The sequence below is a fragment of the Pan paniscus genome, chromosome 23 (genome assembly GCF_029289425.2).
Source record: "Pan paniscus chromosome 23, NHGRI_mPanPan1-v2.0_pri, whole genome shotgun sequence".
Lineage (NCBI taxonomy): Eukaryota > Metazoa > Chordata > Mammalia > Primates > Hominidae > Pan > Pan paniscus.
Window position 1 is genome coordinate 51827880 of NC_085927.1, and position 22410 is coordinate 51850289.

At 44.3% G+C, this 22410-nt stretch overlaps 1 protein-coding gene and 1 pseudogene across 4 annotated transcripts in view; one reads left to right on the forward strand and one right to left on the reverse strand.

Annotated features, from left to right (window-relative positions):
* Positions 1-485: 485 nt before the first annotated feature.
* WBP2NL (WBP2 N-terminal like) overlaps positions 486-22410 on the forward strand; it is a 35446-nt gene continuing 13521 nt past the window's right edge. For 2 of the 4 annotated variants that reach the window (XR_611101.4, XM_003814643.5), the window contains exons 1-5: positions 486-618; positions 19254-19362; positions 19605-19746; positions 19947-20039; positions 22156-22263. Coding sequence is in view for 2 of the 4 variants with exons in the window: in XM_003814643.5 (XP_003814691.1) it covers positions 557-618; positions 19254-19362; positions 19605-19746; positions 19947-20039; positions 22156-22263 (514 nt within the window). In the remaining 2 variants the exon portion in view is untranslated. The remainder of the gene's footprint in view (positions 619-19253; positions 19363-19604; positions 19747-19946; positions 20040-22155; positions 22264-22410) is intronic. The other 2 variants (XR_008622471.2, XM_055105394.2) reach the window with 1 other exon arrangement.
* LOC134730120 (ADP/ATP translocase 2-like) lies at positions 2752-6521 on the reverse strand (annotated as a pseudogene).

A 22410-nucleotide genomic window follows, 5' to 3' on the forward strand; every position in this document is an offset into this window, starting at 1 on the left:
TCAGCCATTATGTCATCTCACCCATGTGTGGAGGGTGAGACTCTCTTGGTAAGAAATAGCCACAGATATTAGAGATGAAAACACTTTGTGAGGTCAGTTCATCTTCAGTTGGCGTGAGATGGGGCCTCAGTCATTATTTTCTAGTGTTTCATAACCAAAGTGAGTAATGGATGGGAGGTTGAGGTGGGAAGATGGCTTGAGCATGGGAGGTTGGAGGTGCAGTGAGCTGAGATCATTCCTGACAGGACCAACCCAAGTCCATACCTAAAGGCAGGGAGCTAAGGGGGCAGGTGAGGTCGGGAGGCCACTCACCTATCACTCACCCCTTCGCGCTCCGAGCCAATTCTCAGGGCCCGCCTCTTTCTCCCCTTTCTCGGCGGGGACCTCTACCCTGACTCCGCCCCGCTCCCCGGGCACTGCCCCATCACGTGACCCGGTCTCGCTCCTCCTCCTCCTTACGTCATAATCTCCGCCCTCCCCTTCAGAACCGCGCCCCACGGCTCGGCGCAGGTCCCGCCCCTTTCCATCTACGGGGCGGCAGGAGGCCCGAAGCAAGATGGCGGTGAATCAGAGCCACACCGAGAACCGCCGCGGAGCCCTCATCCCTAACGGTGAAAGGTGCCTGAGGGGAAGCACGGCGTGCTGTCGGAGGAGAGGAGACGAATGGGATAGACATGGCGGCTCGGAAACTCTCAGCGAGTCAGGGACTTTGCCGCCTTTTTTGGGCGCGGCGCTCTTAGCTCCGTCCCCGACCTTTGGGAGCGCGCGCCCCTCACTGGTGTTCCGGCATGTGGAGGTGGCGGAGGCCGGAACGCGTGGCCTCGCGCGTTTGAAGGGTGGGGGTGGGAATGCGCCTTTTCAAGGCGCGGGGCCCAGACGCGTGTCTCCTCAGGGCGGGGCGGGGAGGGGAGGGGGTGCGAGACGCGTGTGTCCTTAGAAGAGAGGCCGGAGCTGACCGGCTTTTGTGAGCAGCCGGGGGCCTTCGGTGGCAGCGTGGCTGCCCTTGGGTGCCTGCGACTTTGTTGGATGAGGACAGGTACTGGGTGTGTATCTCCTACTTCCACGAACAAGGTGTCGCACTTTGGTAAGAGGGATGAGGAGGTCGAGCGTGGATCATTTTGGAAAGATCTCAAACTGTTGTGGGGCTTCTCCTTGGACCTCGAAACTTTCTAAAGCCCTGTTTCCTCCTTGCTCCAACCAGGGAGATGTCTGCTTTTAAAAACAAAAGATTGAAAAAATTGAGGCCAGGTGCAGTGGCTCATGCCTCTTATCCCAACAGTTTGGGAAGCTGAGGTGGCCCAGGAGTTTGAGACAAGACTGGGCAACATAGTGAGACCCCATCTCTACAAAAAGTAGAAAATTAGTGGGCCATGGTGATGTGCACCCATAATCCCAGCTGCTTGGGAGGCGATGGTAAGAGGATCGCTTGAACCCAGGAGTTTGGGCTGCAGTGAGCTCAGATTGTACCACTGCACTCCAGCCTGGGTAACAGAGCCAGATCCTGTCTTAAAATAAAAGATGGGACTGAACAGATGCCTGGGCACAACAAAGCACTGTTGGTCGCAGGAAGCTGTGGGGCTTACACCAGTTGCTTTGCTCCTTGCGGTGCCTGCTGCTGGCCCCTGAGCTCTCTACTGGAGCAGACTCAGCCAGAGGGGTGCCCATCTCCACCTTCAAGCACACTTGTTCACTAAGGCCTGACTCCACTGCGCTCACCTCTTTACCCCACACGCCCCCTTTCCCGTTTCCTACACTCAAACTCAGTCTCCCCCGCTGTGCAGTTCTAAATTGCGCTCCTTTCTGGGCTCTGACTTGCCCTCAATTTCCTTTTCTCCCAACCAGCATTGAAACTCAAGCTGGATGATGTGCTTGGGGCCAGCACACTCAGGTCAGTTTGAATGTAGTTGTCAGGAAGATCGAAGTAGACGTTACCAAATGCTGATATCCAGGTCTTTCTTCTATCTTTCCTTCCTCCAGAAAGTTTTCTTGACAGATTTATATGGGCCTTAGAGGTTGTATGTTCTCACCTGCTTCCTACGTACCTCTGCTGCTTTGTTCCATTTTGTGGTAGATGATTGCTCACCACTCTGACAGTGGTGTCCCCGTGAGCACTTACTGAGAGCCATTTGAGCACTTGTCATTCCATGGTGTGAAGACTTTTCTTTTCTTTTTTCTTTTCTTAAGATATTTTTATTTCTCCAAATTTGTTATTTATTAGGAGTGACTGAAATAAAAAACATAATTGAGTCCCATCATCATCATCATCATAGAAATGGCTTTAAGAGAAAACTGGTCAGATGAATATTGTTGCTTCCCATTTCCAACCAGTGAATAGTTGCCACTAATAGATTGACAGCGAGGAGTCTGTCAAGAATGCTCAAGATAGCCGGGCGCGGTGGCCCACGCCTGTAATCCCAGCACTTTGGGAGGCCCAGGTGGGTGGATCACAAGATCGGGAGTTCAGGAGCAGCCTGGCCAATATGGTGAAACCCCATCTCTACTAAAAATACAAAAAAAAAAAAAAAAAAAAAAAAGCCGGGAGTGGTGGCGGATGTCTGTAGTCCCAGCTACTCAGGAGGTTGAGGCAGGAGAATTGCTTGAACCCAAAAGGTGAATCACCCAAAAGGTGAACCAAAAGGTTGAGGCAGGAGAATTGCTCCACCAAAAGGTGGAGGTTGCAGTGAGCTGAGATTGCGCCACTGCACTCCACCCTGGGCAATAGAGGGAGACTCCGTCTCAAAAGAAAAGAATGCTCAAGATATGTTATATAATACAACATGCCTGTTCAAAGGGGGAAAAATCTTAGGAAATAACTTACATGTACTTCTTGGTTTCATCATACAAGACAAGCACAAAAGTACCACCCATGCCTCTGAGAACACTGGACCATGCACCCTTGAAAACAGCTTTGCTTCCTTCATCATGAGTAATCTTCCTCCAGCAGTCAAATGTGCCTGTGTACATGATGTCAGTTCCTTTGCATCCTGACTGCATCATCATGTAGCAGCAAATGGTGTCAAATGGATAGGAAGTCAACCCAGCAACGGCAGTGACAGTCTGTGCATCATCCAACTGATGACAATGTGAGTGTTCTTGGGATCCAGAAGCATTCCCTTTGCAGTGTCATAGTTACCGAAGTAGGCAGCAGGCAGCTCGGTAGATAATACCCTGCACAGACACGTTAAAGCCTTGGTACAGGCTCTTAATCCCATCAGATTTGTAGATCTTAACCAGGCAGTCACCGAAACCTCGGAATTCCCTTTCAGCTCCAGCTTTGCCCACATCAGCTGCTACACGAGTATGGGCAAAATCAAGAGGATACACAAAACACAAGGATGTGGCCCCAGTGGCACCGCCTGATGCCAGATTCCCTGCAAAGTAGCACCAAAACTGGGACCTCTTGTCCACACCACCCAGGAAGATCTGCTTGTATTTATCTTTGAAGGTGAAGTTAAGAGCCTGGGTGGGGGAAGTATCTGATGACACTGGCCAGGTTACCGCACCAGGACAGGACTCCATGCTCCTTGGGAATACAGACCATGCAGTCTCTAATGCCCTTGTATTGCTTATCTGCAGTGATCTGCTTGCTGGTATGCTGCACCTGTAGCAGCAGGTTGACCCGCTTGATGGGTGCTACGGCCATCTTGGAGATGGCTGCGGCCACTCCACCTGCCAGGGAGTCCTTGGCGAAGGACACAGCAGCCTCTGTCATGTTGAAAGAGGAGGCAGGCTGCTGTGGGATGGGACTGGTCCGGGAATCGGCTTTGACTCCAGGGCTGACTGTGAAGTCATTTCTAATTTGGTGTTTGGGTGTCTTCTCACTCGGGCTATGGGTGTCTCTCTACTTCGCTGCTTGTGTGTTGGAGGAAGGGAAGGAAGCATGTTTTAAAAAACAAAACACAGAAACACTGATTTTTGTGGTCCTTTGAATTACCTTTATGGGATCCATTTTGTGCTCCTGAATACTTAATAGCATTTATCGAACACTATTTCAAGTACTGTTCTTAGTTCTAAGAGCTTTATACTGTAGTTAAAACCACTTTACCAGCCAGGCGTGGTGGCTCACGCCTGTAATCCCAGCACTTTGGGAGGCCAAGGCCAGTGGATTACATGAGACCAGGAGTTCAAGACCAGCCTGGCCAACATGGTGAAACCCCTGTCCCTATTAAAAATACAAAAATTAGCCAGGCATGGTGGTGCACGTCTGTAATCCCAGCGACTCAGGAGGCTGAGGCACGAGAATTGCTTGAGCCTGGGAGGCAGAGGGGAGGTTGTAGTGAGCTGAGATCATGACACTACACTCTAGCCTGGGTAACAGGGTGAGGCTCTGTCTCAAAACAAAACAAAACAAAAAAACTCAGTCTATCTACAGTGAAGATCAGTACTGTTTTCCCTCATTTCACAGGTGGGAAAACAAAAAGAAGTCATTTGCTTAAAGCGCATGTGGGAGAGCTTGGATTTGGATTTGAACTTAGGTACTGTGCATAAACTGTACTCCAGCTGTCCCTCTAGAAAGAAAAGGACTCTTTCTCTGTTTTCTTCTCACCAAAGAAGGCCCTATTAGTACCCTAGCTTCCTGGATAGAAACTACTTTAAAGAACCAGAGATAGTGGTGCACATCTGTAGTCCCACCTATTCGAGAGGCTAAGGTGGGAGGATCACTTGAGGCCAGGAGTTCAAGACCACACTGAGCAAAATAGTGGGACCTCATCTCACAGAATAAAATTTAAGAAAAGAAAAAAAAGAAACTATAGCCAGGTATGGTGGCACATGCTTATAATCCCAGCTGCTTGGGAGACTGAGGCAGGAGAATCGCTTTAACCCAAGGAGGCAGAGGTTACAGTGAACAGAGATCACGCCATTGCACTCCAGCCTGGGCAACAAGAGTGAAACTCCATCTCAAAAAAAAAAAAAAAAAAAGTGCCAGCTTATGAGGTAATTACATTGGTTCTCTCCAGAGGTAACCTGCCAAGAAGAGATGCTATAGATGTTACTCTTACACTGTAAAACATTGTGAAATCAGATTGCTTTAAAATGATGTATTACAAAGTTATGGAAAAAAGCAGTTGTGACTATGGAAGCCCAAGGCTTATATCCTAGCTCTGTCTTACACTAAATGTGGGTACAGTGTTTCCACTTTTTGTTAAATGGGAGCTAATATCCTCCAACCTGTGTGCCTGACATGGTGATTAAAAGGATTAATCGAAACAACAGTTTGTAATTTATTCTGTCAGAGCAAACTGCTGATAAATAAAAGGGAGTAAGTTGACTAAAAATAAATTAAAAAAAAAAAAATCCGAATAAAGCAAGTTTGTACTTTGTATACAAATAAAAGATGTTATTAAAAAAAAGAAACTAAAAAAAACTTGAGCAGGAGAAGATTGATTCTATGAGGAGTCTTCAAAAAGATCATGGAAAATATGGGTTGCGAAAAAACTATGCATGGATTCCAGATTATTTTTCCACCAAAATTAACTCATACTAACTTGTTATAACATGACTGAACAGGATTTAGTTTGAGGCACTAAGAAAGATAAGATATCAATTTGAAAAAGGGCTCCTATCAGAGCAACATAAATACTGCTAAAATTGAAGGAAGAACAAACATCAAATTTATGGTAAAGCTTGGGTGGAAGAATGGTGAAACCATTGATGCTTTAGGAAAGGTTTATGGGGAAATGGCCCAAATAAATCAGCAGTTTACAAATGGATAATGTAATAAGAAGGGACAAGAGGCCAAGCGCGATGGCTCACGCCTGCAGTCCCAGTACTTTGGGAGGCCGAGGCAGGTGGGTCACTTGAGGTCAGGAGTTTGAGACCAGCTGGCCAACGTGGTGAAACCCTGTCTCTACTAAGAATATGTAAAATTTGCCAGGCGTGGTGGCACATGCCTGTGATCCCAGCTATTTGGGAGGCTAAGGCAGGAGAATTGTGGGAACCCAGGAGGTGGAGGTTGCAGTGAGCTGAGATCACGTGACTGCACTCCAGCCTGGGCATCACAGCGAGACTCCATATCAAAATAAGTAAATAAATAAAATTTAAAAAGAAGGAACAAGGGCTGGGTGCAGTGGCTGATGCCTGTAATCCCAGAACTTTGGGAGGCTGAGGTCGGTGGATCACTTGAGTCCAGGAGTTTAAGAGCAGCATGGGCAACATGGTAAAACCCTATCTCTACTAAAAAGACAAAAAATAGTTGGATGTGGTGGCATGTGCCTGTAGTCCTAGCTATTTGGGAGGCTGAGGTGGGAGAATCACTTGAACCTGGGAGGTGGAGGTTGCAGTGAGCTGAGATTGTGCCACTGCACTCCAGCCTCCAGCCTGGGTGACAGAGTGAGACCCTGTCTCAAAAAAGAGAAGGGACAAGATGATGTTAAAGACGAAGCCTGGGCAGGGCACAGTGGCTCACGGTTGTAATCCCAGCACTTAGGGAGGCCAAAGTGGGTGTATTGCTTGAGGTCAGGAGTTCCAGACCAGCTTGGCCAACATGAGGAAACCCCATCTCTACAAAAATTACAAAAAATTAGCTGGGTGTGGTGGTGATACCTGTAATCCCAACTACTCGGGAGGCCGAAGCAGGAGAATCGCTTGAACCTGAGAGGCTGAGGTTGCAATGAGCCAAGATCACACCATTGCATTCCAGCCTGGGCAACAAGAGCAAAACTCTGTCTCAAAAAATAAATAGGCTGGGCATGGTGGCTCATGCCTGTCATCCCAGCACTTTGGGAGGCCAAGGTGGGCAGATCACAAAGTCAGGAGTTCGAGACCAGCCTGACCAACATGATGAAACCCCGTCTCTACTAAAAATAAAAAAATTAGCCAGGCGTGGTGGTGCGTGCCTGTAATCCCAGCTACTCAGGAGGCTGAGGCGGGAGAATCGCTTGAACCCAGGAGGTGGAGGTTGCAGTGAGCCAAGATCACGCCACTGCATTTCAGCCTGGGTGACAGAGTGTAAGACTCTGTCTGAAATAAATAAATAAATAGGCCGGGCATGGTGGCTCACGCCTGTAATCCCAGCACTTTGGGAGGCTGAGGCAGGTGGATCACCTGAGGTCAGGAGTTTGAGACCAGCGTGGCCAAAATGATGAAACCCCATCTCTACTAAAAATACAAAAATTAGTTGGGGGTGGTGGTGGGTTCCTGTAATCCCAGCTACTCGGGAGGCTGAGGCAGGAGAATTGCTTGAACTCAGGAGGTTGCAGTGAGTGGAGATCTCGCCGCTGCATTCCAGCCTGGGTGACACTCCTGAGTGAGACTCTGTCTCAAAAAAAAAAATAAATAAATAGATGAAGCCTGTGGTGGCAGACCATCCACATTAATTTGTGAGGAAAAAATTCATCTTGTTCATGCCCTAATTGAAGAGAATTCATGATTAACAGCAGAAACAATAACCAATACTGTACACATATCATTTGGTTCAGTTTACAGAATTAAAGTTGAGCAAACTTTCCATTCAATGGGGGCCAAAAGTGTAGTGCCCAGATTAGCTGCAGGCAAGAGCAGAACTTGCAGTGGAAAATTTAAATATGTGGGATCAAGATCCTGAAGCATTTCTTCAAAGAATTGTAACAGGAAATGAAACATGGCTTTACCAGTATGATCCTGAAGATAAAGCACAATCAAAACGGTGGCTACAAAGATGTGGAAGTGGTCCACTCAAAGCAAAAGTGAACAGACAGGTCAAGAGCAAATGTCATGGCAACAGTTTTTTTGAGATGCTCAAGGCATTTTCTTTATTGACTTTCTGGAGGGTCAAAGAATGGTAACATCTGCTTTGTTTTAAGAAAATTAGCCAAAGCTTTAGCAGAAAAACACCCAGGAAAGCTTTACTAGAGAGTTCTTCTCCACCATGACAATGCTCCTGTTCATCGTTCTCATCAAACAAGGGCAATTTTGCAAGGGTTTTGATGGGAAATCATTAGGCATTCATGGATCATTAGGCTCCTTCTAATTTATTTTGTTTCCCAATTTTTTTTTTTTTTTTTCCGAGACAGAGTCTCGCTCTGTCACCCAGGCTGGAGTGCAGTGGCACGATCTCTGCTCACTGCAAGCTCTGCCTCCCGGGTTCACGCCGTTCTCCTGCCTCAGCCTCCCAAGTAGCTGGGACTGCAGGCACCCGCCACCACACCCGGCTAATTTTTTGTATTTTTAGTAGAGACTAAACCCACTGATGGGGTTTCACTGTGTTAGCCAGGATGGTCTCGATCGCCTGACCTCGTGATCCGCCCACCTCAGCCTCCCAAAGTGCTGGGATTACAGGCGTGAGCCACCGCGCCCAGCCGGCTTTGTTTCCTAATCTTAAAAATCCTGATTGGGCACCCATTTTTCTTCTGTTAAAAATGTAAAAAAGACTGCCTTGGCATGATTACATTTCCAGGACCCTCAGTTCTTTAGGGATGGACTAAATGACTTGTGTCATAGCTTACTAAAGTGTCTTGAACTTGTTGGAACTTATGTTGAGAAATAAGGTTTATGTTTTTATCTTTTAATTCCATGAACTGTTCGGAGTTCCCGTTATATTTTGACTCCTCTTGCCTATTCACAATACACAGTTGAAAAATTGATCACAGCTTGCTGTGTTTTGTAGAGATTTTTTCTGACCCCAGCTGAGAAGTCATGAACATATGGGCCAGACTCTACTGTAAAATGGGAATCATTGAGTTGTTTTATTTTATGCATTGTTAAAACATGTGCTGGAAACCTGTCATTATAGAAAAATCAGAAAAAAAAATCTGTTATCCCAAATTTTTACCAGTAATGTTTACATTTTGGTATATGTCCTTCTGTACTTTTCCACATGGAAATAAACAGTTTTTTTCTCCAACTGCTTTATAACTTATTTTCCTCATTTACCAGTATATTGGGAATGTTTTCTAGTGTATCTACATCAGTATTTTCAATGGCTGGTATTCCAGTGTGCATAAATCTTTACTCAGCCCCTAATCTGGAATAGTCTGGGTTTTTGTTTTGTTTTTTGTTTGTTTGTGGTTTTTTGGTCATTAAACATTCCTGCAATGAACATTTTTGAAAACATAATTTTGCCTACCTGTCAAAATGTTTCTTTGGGATAGGGGAATTGTGAGGTCAGAGGATTAGACTTTTAAAAAGAGATTAAAAATATTTATTGAAAATATAAAATCATTGTTCAAAATATTAAAATATACATGACTATACATTAAAATATACTTATTGCAGAATTGCCCTACAGAATTATATCAATTTACATTCCTCTCAGTACTCTGAGTGCCCACTTCACCATACTTTTCCCAACAATTCTGTTCCCATTAAACAATTCCTTCTATCCCTCTCCCCATGACACCTAGTAACAACCATTCTACTTTCTGTTTCTATGAATTTGACTACTTCAGATACCTCATGTAAGTGTAATGACAATATTTGTCTTTTTGTGGCTGGTTTATTTAACTTAGCGTAACATCCTCAAGGTTCGTCCATGTTATAGCATGTGACAGGATTTCCTTCTTTTAAGGTTGAAAAATATTCCATTGTATGTATGTGCCACATTTTGTTTATCCATTCATGCACTGATGGACATTTAGGTTGCTTCCACCTCCTGGTTATTGTGAATAGTGCTGCTATCAACATAAGTATTCAAATATCTATTCGAGACACTGCTGGCAATTCTTTTGGATGTATACCCAGAAGCAGGATTGCTAGCTTGTACAGTAGTTCTATTTTTAATTTTTTTTGAGGAGCCTCCGGCCTGTTTTCCATAGCAGCTACTCATTTTACATTTCTAGCAACAGTGCACAAGAGTTCCGGTTTCTCCACATCCTCACCAACACTTGTTTTTCTTCTCTTCTCTTCTCCTCTTCCTTTCCTTTCCTTTCCTTTCCTTTCCTTTCCTTTCCTTTCCTTTCCTTTCTCCCTCCCTTCCCTCTCCCTGCCCCTCCCTTCCCTTTTTTTGACAGAGTCTCACTCTGTCACTCAGGCTGTAGTGTAGCAGCAGGATCTTGGCTCATTGCAGCCTTAGCTTCCGGGGTTCAAGTGATTCACATGCCCTCAGCCTCCTGAGTAGCCAGGATTACAGGCATATGCCACTACACCCAGTTTTTTGTATTTTTAGTAGAGACGGGGTTTCGCTGTGTTGGCCAGGCTGGTCTCAAACTCTTAGCATCAAGTGATCCACTCACCTTGGCCTCCCAAAGTGCTGGGATTACAGGCATGAGCCACCATGCCTGGACCTGTTGGTTTTTTAAATATTAACCATCCTAATGGGTATAAGGTGATGTCTCATTGTGGTTTTGATTTGTATTTCTCTGATGATTAGTAATGACAATCTTTTTATATGCTCATTGGTCATTTGTGTATTATTGCTCTTGTTGCCCAGGCTGGAGTGCAATGGTGCGATCTCAGCTCACTGCAACCTCCGCCTCCCAGGTTCAAGTGATTCTCCTGCCTCAGCCTCCTGAGTAGCTGGGATTACAGGTGCCCACCACCACACCTGGCTAATTTTTTTTATTATTTTTTTTCTAAGATGGAGTCTCGCTCTGTTGCCCAGGCTGGAGTGCAGTGGCACGATCTTGGCTGACTGCAAGCTCCGCCTCCCAGGTTCACACCATTCTCCTGCCTCAGCCTCCTGAGTAGCTGGGACTACAGGTGTCTGCCACCACGCCCGGCTAATTTTTTCTATTTTTTAGTAGAGACGGGGTTTCACCATGTTAGCCAGGATGGTCTCGATCTCCTGATCTTGTGATCCACCCGCCTCAGCCTCCCAAAGTGCTGGGATTACAGGCGTGAGCCACCACGCCTGGCCAAAAATATACTGAATCTTTTCATATGCTTTTTCTGCATCGATTGTGATGATCGCATGGTTTTTTCCCTTCATTTTGTTCATATGGTGTGTTACATTGATTTATTTTCCTATGCTGAACCATCCTTGCATTCTAGGAGTAAACCCCATTTGGTCATAGTGTATAGTCCTTTTAATGTGCTGCTGAATGTGGTTTGCTAGTATTTTGTTGAGGATTTTTTACATCAATATTCATCAGAGATACTGACCTGTAATTTTATTTTATTGTAGTTTCTTTGTCTGGCTTCAGTATCAGGGTAATGCTGGCCTCATAAAGTAAGCCTAGAAGTGTTTCTTCGTCTTTAATTTTGGGGAAGAGTTTCAGAAAGATTAGTTAATTCTTTAAACGTTTTGTATAATAGAATTTGTTGAGAGGTTTTTTTTTCTCTTTTTGAGACAGGTTCTCACTCTGTCACCCTGGCTGGAGTGCAGTGATGTGACATGATCACAGCTTACTGCTGCCTCAATCTCTGAGGCTCAAGTGATCCTCCCACCTCAGCCGCCCGAGTAGCTGGGACTACAGATGTGTGCCACCACACCCAACTGTTTTTTTTTAAATATTTTGTAGAGATGAGGTTTTCAAGTTGCCTAGGCTGGTCGGAAACTCCTGGCCTCGAGCAATCCTCCTGTCTCAGCCTCCCAAAGTGCTGGGATTAAAGGCATGAGCCACCACACCTAGCTGAGAGGTTTTTGGTTACTGATTCAATTTCCTTACTAGTTAATTGGTCTGTTTATATTTAATGTTTGTTCATGATTCAGTGTGGTAGGTTGTGTTTTTCTAGGGATTTATCCATTTCTTCTAGGTTATCCAACTTGACATACAATTGTCCTTGGTTTTCTCTTTAATCCTTGTAACTCCTTGGCATCAGTTTTTTTTTGGTGGTTGTTGTTGTTGTTTTTCTTGTTGTTGTTTTTTTGGAGACAGAGTCTTACTCTGTCGCCCAGGCTGGAGTGCAGTCGTGCAATATTGGCTCGCTGCAACCTTTGCCTCCTGAGTTAAAGTGATTCTCCTGCCTCAGCCTCCCTTGTAGCTGGGATTACAGGTGCCCACCACCATGCCTCGCTAATTTTTTTGAATGTTTATACTAGAGATGGGGTTTCACCATGTTGGCCAGGCTGGTCTCAAACTCCTGGCCTCAAGTAATCCACCTGCCTTGGCCTCCCAAAGTGCTGGGATTACAGGCTGAGCCACCATGCCTGGCTGGCATCAGTTTTAATATCCTCTTTTTCATTTCTGATTTTAGTTGAGACTTCTCTCTTTTTCTTAATCTAGCTAAGAGTTTGTCAAGTTTGTTGAACTTAAATTTTTTTTCTTATTTTTTTCTATTCTCGCTTTTATTTATCTCTGTTCTAATCTTTATTATTTTCTTCCTTCTGCTAGCTTTGGGCTTCATTTGTTTTTCTTTAGTTCCTTGAGGCATAAAGTTAGGTTGTCGATTTGAGATCTTTCTTCTTTATTAAAGTACACATCTGCAGCTATAAACATCTTAGCACTGCATTTACAGCAACCCATAAGCTTTGGTATGTTGTGTTTTCATGTTCATTTTTCTCTAGGTACTTTCTAATTTCCCTCTGATTTTTTCTTTGACTCGTTTATTTAAGAGTGTATTGTTTAATTTCCACATATTTGTGGCAGTTTTCCTTGTGCTGTTGATTTCTAGTTTCTTTCCATTGTAATCAGAAAACATATTATAAAATATAGCATTTCTTGTATTTCAAATCTACTAGTAAAGAACTTTCATTTTTTGTTTATTTGGTAATGTCTTAATTTCTCTTTAATTTTTGAAGGATAGTTTTGCCACTTATAGAATTCTTGGTTAAGAGTTTTTTGTTTTTAGGGCTGGGCACGGTGGCTCTCGCCTGTAATCACAGCACTTTGGGAGGCCGAGGCAGGTGGATCACGAGGTCAGAAGATCGAGACCATTCTGGCTAACATGGTGAAACCCCATCTCTACTAAAAATGCAAAAAATTAGTGGGGCATGGTGGCACGCACCTGTAGTCCCAGCTACTCAGGAGGCTGAGGCAGGAGAATCACTTGAACTCAGGAGGTGGAGGTTGCAGTGAGCCAAGATCATGCCACTGCATTCCAGTTTGGGCAACGGAGCGTGACTCTGTCTCAAAAAAAAAAAAAAAAAAGGAGCGTTTTTTTTACTTTTAGCAGTTTGAATATGTCATCACATTTCCTTTTGGCCTCCATGATTTCAATAAGAAATCGCTGCTGGCCGGGCGTGGTGGCTTATGCCTGTAATCCCAGCACTTTGGGAGCCCAAGGTGAGCAGATCACCTGAGGCCGGGAGTTCGAGACCAGCCTGACCAACATGGAGAAACCCCATCTCTACTAAAAATACAAAATTAGCTGGGTGTGGTGGTGCATGCCTGTAATCCCAGCTATATAATCCAAGCTACTCGGGAGGCTGAGGCAGGAGAATCACTTGAACCTGGGAGGTGGAAGTTGTGGTGAGCCAAGATTGTGCCATTGCACTCTAGCCTGGGCAACAAGAGTGAAACTCCATCTCAAAAAAAGAAAAAGAAAAAGAAAAAGAAATCAGCTGCTAGTCTGAGGATTCCTTGTGCATGATGAGTCACTTATCTTGTTAATTTCAAGATTCCTTGTATTTGGCTTTTAATAATTTGATTATAATGCATGTCAGTGTGGAACTGAGTTTATTCTACTTGGAGTTTGTTGCGCTTGGATGTGTAGATTCATGTATTTCATTAAATTTGGGAAAGTTTTGGCCATTATTTATTTATTTTGAGATAGGGTTTCTATCATGTAGGCTGGAGTGCAGTGGCACGATCACAGCTCACTGCAGCCTCGACATCCCAGGCTCAAGTGATTCTCTTGCCTCAGCCTCCTGAGTAGCTGGGGCTACTGATGCATGCCACCACACCTGACTAAATTTTTAATTTTTTTTTTTTTTGAGACAGAGTCTCACTCTGTTGCCCAGACTGGAGTGCATTGGTGCGATCTCAGTTCACTGTAACCTCTGCCTCCTGGGTTCATGCGATTCTCCGGCCTCAGCCTCCAGAGTAGCTGGGATTATAGGCATGCACCACGCACGCCTGGCTATTTTTTGTATTTTTAGTAGAGATGGGGTTTCACCATGTTGGTCAGGCTGGTCTCAAATTCCTGACTTCAGGTGATCCACCTGCCTCTGCCTTTCAAAGTACTGGGATTACAGGCATGAGCCACCGCACCCCACCGGCAAATTTTTAAATTTTTAGTAGAGGTGAGGTTTCACTATGTTGCCCAAGCTGGTTTCAAACTCCTGAGCTCAAGCAGTCCTCCCGCCTCAGCCTCCCAAACTGCTGGGATTACAGGCATGAGCCACTGTTTCCGGCTCAGATATTCTTTTTTCTTATTTTGAGACAGGGTCTCCCTCTGTCACCCAGGCTGGAGTGCAGTGGTACAGTCGTGGCTCACTACAGCCTTGACCTCCCAGGCTGAAGCAATCCTCCCACCTCAGTGTCTTGGATAGGTGGGACTGTAGGTGCACTCCACCATGCTTGGCTAATTTTTTGTATTCTTTGTAGAGATAGGGTTTCACCATGTTGCCCTTGCTGGTGTTGAACACCTGTGCTCACGCATTCTGCCCACTGTGGCCTCCCAAAGTGCTAGGATTACAGGCATGAGCCACCGCGCCTGGCCCCAAATGTTCTTTATTCCCCTTTCTCTCTCTCCTCTCCTTCTTGAATTCCCATTCTAGATATATTGGTATGTTTGATGGTGTCCCACAGATTTCTTAGACTTCGTTCATTTTTTCTTCGTTTTTTCCCATTTGTGTTACTCAGGTAGTAACCGTTATTCCCATTGACCTACTTCAAGTTCAATAATTCTCTCTTCTGCCTGCCAAAATTGGCTGTTGAGCCCCAGTGATTAAATTGTTCATTTCAGTTGTAGTCTTCAACTCTAGAATTTCTGTTTGGTTCCTTTTAATAATTTCTGCCTCTTTACTTATATTCTCTACTTCCTGAGACTTTGTTTGTATTCTTTCTTTTAGTTATTTGGACATCGTTTCCTTTAACTCTTCGAGTATATTTACAATAGTTTATTTAAAGTGTTGTCTGATAAATCCAATGTATGGGCTTCCTCAGGGACAGTTTTTATTAATTTATTTTGTTCCTGTGTATTCCCATACTTTCTTGTTCCTTTGCATGCCTAGTGATTTTTGTTGTTGTTGAAAACTGGACATTTTGAATATTTTAATGTAGTAACTCTGGAAAGTAGAATCTCCCTCTTCTTCAGGGTATATTTTTGTTGCTTGTTATTTGTTTGTACAGTGACTTTTCTGTACTAATTTTGTAAAGTCTGTATTCTTTGTTATTTGTGGCCACTGGAATCTCAGTTCTGTTACCTCAGTGGCCAGCTAGTGATTTGACAGAAATTTTCTTCTATGTCTGGAACAACAGCAACAAAATCTCCCAGCCCTTGCAGATGGGCTTTGTGTGTGTTGGAGCATGAGCGTGCCTTTCTTACTCAGCCAGGCAGTTTACAACTCTGCCTTCACCTTCACTTCTTTTTGCATCATTTCCTTTTTTTTTGAGACAGAGTCTTGCTCTGTTGCCCAGGCTGGAGTGCAATGGCATGATCTTGGCTCACTGCAACCTCTGCCTCCCGGGTTCAAGCAATTCTCCTGCCTCAGCCTCCTGAGTAGCTGGGATTATAGGCGCCCACCACTACGCCCAGCTAATTTTTGTATTTTTAATAAAGATGGGATTTCGCCATGTTGGCCAGGCTGGTCTTGAACTCCTGACCTCAGGTGATCTGCCTGCCTCAGCCTCCCGAAGTGCTAGATTACAGGCGTGAGCCACCGCACCGAGGCCTTTTTGCATCACTTCTAATTGTCAATCAGAGGTGAAAGCTTAGTGCCTCTTCAGTGTGTGCGTGTTTCATTTTTTGTTTGTTTTTAGTATGAATCTAGCCCTGGACATGTATGTGTATGGCTTTCTTGTTTCTCAGGAATATGTGTGAGCTTTTCGAAGCCTTTATTCCTCAAAGCATCTCATTGCTCATCCTTTCCTTTAGCTTTTCAATTTGTCTGTTTTTTTTTGCCCCAGTTGTCATCCCTTTCGCTAGGTAGCAGCAACTAATACATTGGCTTGGAAATTTTTTTTTTTTCTTGAGATGAAATTTCGTTCTTGTTCCCCAGGCTGGAGTGCAATGGGAAGATCTCGGCTCACTGCAAACTCTGCCTCCCGGGTTCAAGCAATTCTCCTGCCTCAGCCTCCCGAGTAGCTGGGATTACAGACACATGCCACCAGGCCCAGCGAATTTTGCATTTTTAGTAGAGACGGGGTTTCTCCATGTTGGTCATGCTGGTCTTGAACTCCCGACCTCTGGTGATCCTCCCGCCTCAGCCTCCCAAAGTGCTGAGATTACAGGCATGAGCCACCGGACCCGGCCGGAAATGTTTTTGACAAATGCCCCCCGGTAACCTCATCAGTCCCAGGAAAATTACAAATTAAATACATGCCCTTTGAGCCAGTCCTTCAAGGAGCCACCAGACAAGTCAAACTACAATTTTTTAAAATAAGTGTGTTCTGCTCCCTCCAGTACTTCGTATCTATCATGGGAATATAGATTGTTGTCTTCAAAGCTGCTGCCAAGCTAGTAGTGGGGGATGATACCAGGGTAGGTTAAAATGTCATAAAGCTTACTTACTGAGATTTGGCTTTTTAAAAAAATTGCTTAAGCATTCCCCTAGTTACCATAAGCTTTTGATTAGATTCTAGAATTCTGAAAAAGTTGATTCTGACAGGTTTTCTTTTGCTTTATTTATTGCTTTTATGGCTAGACTGACATTTAAAGATTCCCATTCCACAGTTTTTTGCTAATGTCCTGTATTTTCATAGTCTTTTAAAAATCCTCCCCTTTTAATCTGCACATTACCACCCTAGTTCCAGTTTTTACCTTGCATCAGGACTATTTTAGGAATTCTTAAACTGATCCCTCTGATACACTACCTTTTTGATTATGTGACTTTCCTGTTGAGAAATCTGAAGCTCACAGTTTCTCCTTGCCTATCAAATGATGTCTTTAAGCTGTAGTTCCGGCATAGCTTTCCAACTTTATTTCACTGTTTCTCCTAACCTCACTTCCACACTGTGTTTTGATGAAGCCATACCACTAGGCTTCTCCCAAGTATGCAGTTTGCTTTCCATATCTGCTCCTGCACCTCCATGAATGCTGTTTGCTTCCCATCTGGATTGTCCTCTACCTTCACCTCTACCTACTGAATGCTACCCATCTCTCTCTCTCTCTTTTTTTTTGAAACAGGGTCATACTCTGTTGCCCAGGGTGGAGTGCAGTGGATCACTGCAATCTGTGCCCCATGGCTCAAGCAATCTTCCCACGTCAACCTTCCGAGTAGCTGAGATTACAGGCATGTACCACCATGCCTGGATACTTTTTGTATTTTAGTAGAGATGGGGTTTCACCATGTTGGTCAAGCTGGTCTCTAACTCCCCAAATGATCTGCCAGCCTCGGCCTCCCAAAGTGCTGGGATTACAGGTGTGAGCCACTGTGCCCAGCCAGAATACTACCCATCTCTTAATCAGCTCAAATTGCAGTCTTTCTATTAGGTCATTCCTAATTACTTCAACTAAAACGAATCTCTTCTTTCACTAAATTGCTATGACAGTTTGTTACTAATAAATGTATGGCATACATTTATATTATGTATGTCATATATTGTTTGCATTATGATCTGTATTCATGCTTTCATTCATTCTTTTAATAACTATTTAGAGCACCCACTGTTTGCTAGGGCTAGAGTAGCAAAGAAGGCAGACATTGTACCTAATGATCATTATACATTGGTTACATATATCATTAAGAAAGAAAAGGCTGGGGGACTGGGTATGGTGGCGCATTCCTGTAGTCCTAGCACATTGGGAGGCTAAAGCAGGCAGATCTCTTGAGCCCAGGAGTTTGAGACCATCCTGGGCAACATGGTGAAACCTCATCTCTACTAAAAATACAAAAAAATTGGCCGGGTGCAGTGGCTCATGCCTGTAATCCCAGCACTTTGGGAGGTCGAGGCGGGCGGATCACCTGAGGTCAGGAGTTCCAGACCAGCCTGGCCAACATGGTGAAACCCTGTCTCTACCAAAAAATACAAAAATTAGCCTGGCGTGGTGGCAGGCGACTTAATCCCAGCTATTTGGGAGGCAGAGGCAGGAGAATCGTTTGAACCCGGGAGGCGGAGGTTGCAGTGAGCCGAGATCGAGCCATTGCACTCAAACCTGGGGGACAAGAGCAAGACTCCTCTCAAAAAAAAAAAAAAAAAAAAAAAAAAAAATTAGCCAGGCATGGTGGTGCTTGCCTATGGTCCCAGCTACTCAGGAGGCTGAATGGGAGGATCACCTGAGCCCAGGAGGTGGAGGTTGGTGAGCAGAGATTATGCCACTGCACTCCAGCCTGGGCAACAGAGTGAGACCCTGTCTCAAAAAAAAAAAAAAAAAAAAAAAAAGAAGAAAGAGAGAGAGAAAAAAGAAAGGAAGGGAAGGGAAGAAGGAAACGGAAGAATGGAAGGGAAGAAGGGAAGGAAAGTCAAAAGGAAAGGAAAGAAAGAAGTGAGGGAAGGAGGGAGGAAGAAAGAGAAAGAAGAAATAAGAAAAAGAGAAAGAAAGAAAAGAAAGAAAGATAAAGTAAGAAAAAAAAGAACCCAGCAGGATTGGATGAGTGACAGTAAGGTGAGTCCAAGTGTTCCAGGTTAACAGTAAGGAGAGAGCACGACAGGCTGAGGGAACATGTCAGAGGGGGCTGGGGCAGTCTGCTGCCTTACTTTCTTTACCAGCGTCAAAGAACCATTTCTATTAGCACAGTGCTTTACACTTACCGCACAAGAAGTATAAGAATTAATGAACACACATTGAGAATAGGAGTAGGTTTGACAAGAAAAAGAATCCGATGATGAAGAGGGAGAAGAATAAGAGTAAATTGTCAGAGAATAAGATCATTTGAATTCCTTTTTATTTCAATAAAATAGTAGTAGTAGTAATAGTAGCAGTAGCAGCAGCTAATGTTTATTGAGTGCTTACTCTGGAAAAAAAAAAAAAAAAACTACATTAAGGGCCGGGCACGGTGGCATGCCTGTAATCCCAGCACTTTGGGAGGCCGAGGTGGGCGGATCACAAGGTCAGGAGATTGAGACCATCCTGGCTAACAGTGAAACCCCCATCTCTACAAAAATACAAAAAAATTAGGCAGGCATGGTGGCGGGCGCCTGTAGTCCCAGCTATTTGGGAGGCTGAGGCAGGAGAATGGTGTGAACCCGGGAGGCGGAGCTTGCAGTGAGCTGAAATCGCGCCACTGCACTCCCGCCTGGGCAACAGAGTAAGACTCTGTCTCAAAAAAAAAAAAAAAATTGCGTTAAGAACTTTATGTGTGTCATTTTACATACATTCTTTATCGTGTGCCGTCTGTTCCTCATTTTCTACAGTCTCTTGAAGTGGTCTCCGAATGTGGAGCTCTCCTTCCCACAGCGATCAGAAGGCTCAAATGTCTTTAGTGGTACAAAGACAGGAACATTGTTTCTCACTTCATACCGGGTAATTTCTACTTCTACTTTAATCTGCTGATTAACTCTACATTTGTTTTCCTTGAAATGAGGAAAACTTAAACATTGACTTTTGAAGTGTTTTTAAACGTGCGCTTTGGGATTTTCCACACTGAAGGGTGATGGAAGAAAAGATGATGTTTCTCAGTTAGACCAGAATGCACCTTGCTCTTGTAAGTCTCAATCCATGGACAAATTCTGCATTCCTTTTCCAAAGTTTCTTTCCTTGCGTAGGTGATTTTCATAACTTCATGCTCCATCAGTGATCCCATGTTGTCTTTTATGATGCCATTTGATCTGATGACGAACCTCACTGTTGAACAACCAGTATTTGCTGCAAACTTCATTAAAGGAACTATTCAGGCAGCTCCATATGGTAAGTGTTCCCTCAGAAGTGTGTATTTTTTTTTCCCTCAAAATCTTCTAAAAGGTTTAAGATTCAAACTTGGATCATGTTGAAATTCAAACAAAAGCTGCCCTACTTTGTCAGGTAGTGCTTCCCTTGGTGCTTGTGGCAGTCTTTCTGTTGTCAGCTATGCCAGTTTCTTGGTGAGTGTGTGCCATTTCTTCCCCCAGGTGGCTGGGAAGGACAAGCTACTTTTAAATTAGTCTTCAGAAATGGAGGTGCCATTGAATTTGCCCAGTTGATGGTGAAAGCTGCCTCTGCTGGTAAGTGATGCTGATAAAGATATTAAGCACTTTGGGGTTTTTTGTTTGTTTGTTTGGGTTTTTTTTTGTTGTTGTTGCTATTGTTGTTGTTTTGTTGTTTTTGAGACAGGGATTTTTGTATTTTTGTAAGTTGGGGTTTCACCATGTTGCCCAGGCTGGTCTCGAACTCCTGAACTCAAATGATCCTCTTGCCTCAGCCTCCCGAAGTGCTGGGGTTACAGGTATGAGCCACCATGCCCAGCCCACTTTGGGGTTTTAAGGCTTGTGGAATTAAAGCAGGACTTCTACTCAGCCAAGATTTGCTGGCCTTTGTGGCCAGGCAGTTGGTATTCACACACATATTCAGCAGGCATTTCCTGGGCCTACCTACAATTGTCAAGTACCATGTTACAGGGTAGGAACACAAAGATTATTCAGTCCCTTCCTATCCTGAAGGAGCTTGCAATCTAGTGGGAGCTTACAGCCAGACACCCAGGTGACTAATTATACCTGATAGTCTTTTGTCCATTTAAACACTGACCTCAGATATCTACTGAGCGTCTCTTCCTTGGGTCAGGGAGCCCTTAGTTATTCTTTCTTTGGTGTGGCTTTTTATTTTTTCTTCTCTCTGGACTTGCCTTTGCTTTTCTCAGGTTTAGTCCCCATCTTACATGAGAGGGGAGTAGAGGTACTGTCAAGACTTATAGCACTGATCTAATGGATGTACCACAGAACTCTTTCAAACTGTGACTACAAATAATTTTTTAATCTCATATATGTGTGTGTGTATATATATATATATATATATATATATATTTTTTTTTTTTTTTTTTGAGACAGTGTCTTGCTTTGTCACCCAGGCTGGAGTGCAATCATGCGATCTTGGCTCACTGCAACCTCCACCTCCCGGGTTCAAGTGATTCTCCTCCCTCAGCCTCCCAAGTAGCTGGGATTACAAGTATCCACCACCAAGCCCAGCTAATTTTTGTATTTTTAGTAGAGACGGGGTTTCACCATGTTGGTCAGGCTGGTCTTGAACTCCTGACCTCAGGAGATCCACCTGTCTCAGCCTCCCAAAGTGCTGGGATCACAGGCGTGAGCCAGCATGCCTGGCCGGTCCTTGCGATCTTTAACCCATGGCTTCCATGGCCTCTTTGTACAGCCAGCAGAGAAGGGAATAAAGATCTCCCCTGGGAAATTTTTATGGGCCAGGCCTGGAAACTGTCTACATTACATCTGGTCACATGCCATAGGCAAAACTCAGTGTGGTAGGCTGATAATGGATCCACAGATATATCCCCATCCCAGTCCTCAGAAACTGTGACTGTTATGTTATTTGTAAAAAGGGTGTTTGTAGACGTAATTAATTTAAGGATCTTGAGATGACAAGATTACCCTAGATTATTTAGGTGGCCTCTAAATGCCATCACAAGTGTTCTTAGAGATGCAGAGGGGAGACAAGACAAAAGTGTTTTCTTCGGTACCACACTTCCTCACATTGGTCTTTAATGGATATATCTTACCAACTTGGTAGAATCCTCACTTAGAAGTTTTTTCTGAATATCTGTTATGATTAGGTGCTATGCTAGGCCTGGAATAAGCACAGGCAAATGAGATACAATCTCTGCCCTTAAGACACGTGCCATTCAGGACAAGGGTCATATTTCTTTTCTTTCTTTCTTTTTTTTTTTTTTTGGAGACAAGGTCTTACTCTGTCACCCAGGCTGGAGGCTCCAGTGCAGTGGCACAGATAAGGCTCACTGCAGCCTCAAACTTCCAGGCTCAAGCAATCCTCCTGCCTCAGCTTCCTGGGTAGCTAGGACCACAGGCATGCACCACCATGCCTGGCTAATTTTTAAAAATTTTTTTGTAGAGATAGGGTCTTGCCATGTTGCCCAGGCTGGTCTTGAACTCCTGGGGTCAAGCAATCCTCCCATCTTGGCCTCCTAAAATGTTGGGATTACAGGTGTGAGCCACTTCACCCAGCCCATGTTTCTTTTTTATCTTGTGTCTCAAGAGCATTGTTGGAAACACATGTAAGGTGGTGATTAAATACTCTGTTAATTCTTCAGTTGATATCTGCTATATATCTGACTTAATTAAAAGAGTTCATATTTTGCCAAATTTGTCTTTCCAGCTGCCCGAGGATTTCCACTTAGAACCTTAAATGACTGGTTCAGCTCTATGGGAATTTATGTAATTACTGGGGAAGGGAATATGTGCACTCCACAGATGCCTTGTTCAGGTAAGGTATGGCAGAGAGGTTCTTCCTGGAAGGTGGAAAATTATGCCAGAGGCTCAAAGATCTATCCCTTGCAGGCTTGCCTCCAGCACCCCTGCAGGAGCAGCAGCAGAGCTTTAGGGGCTTGGAAAATGGTCACATCTGTGACTT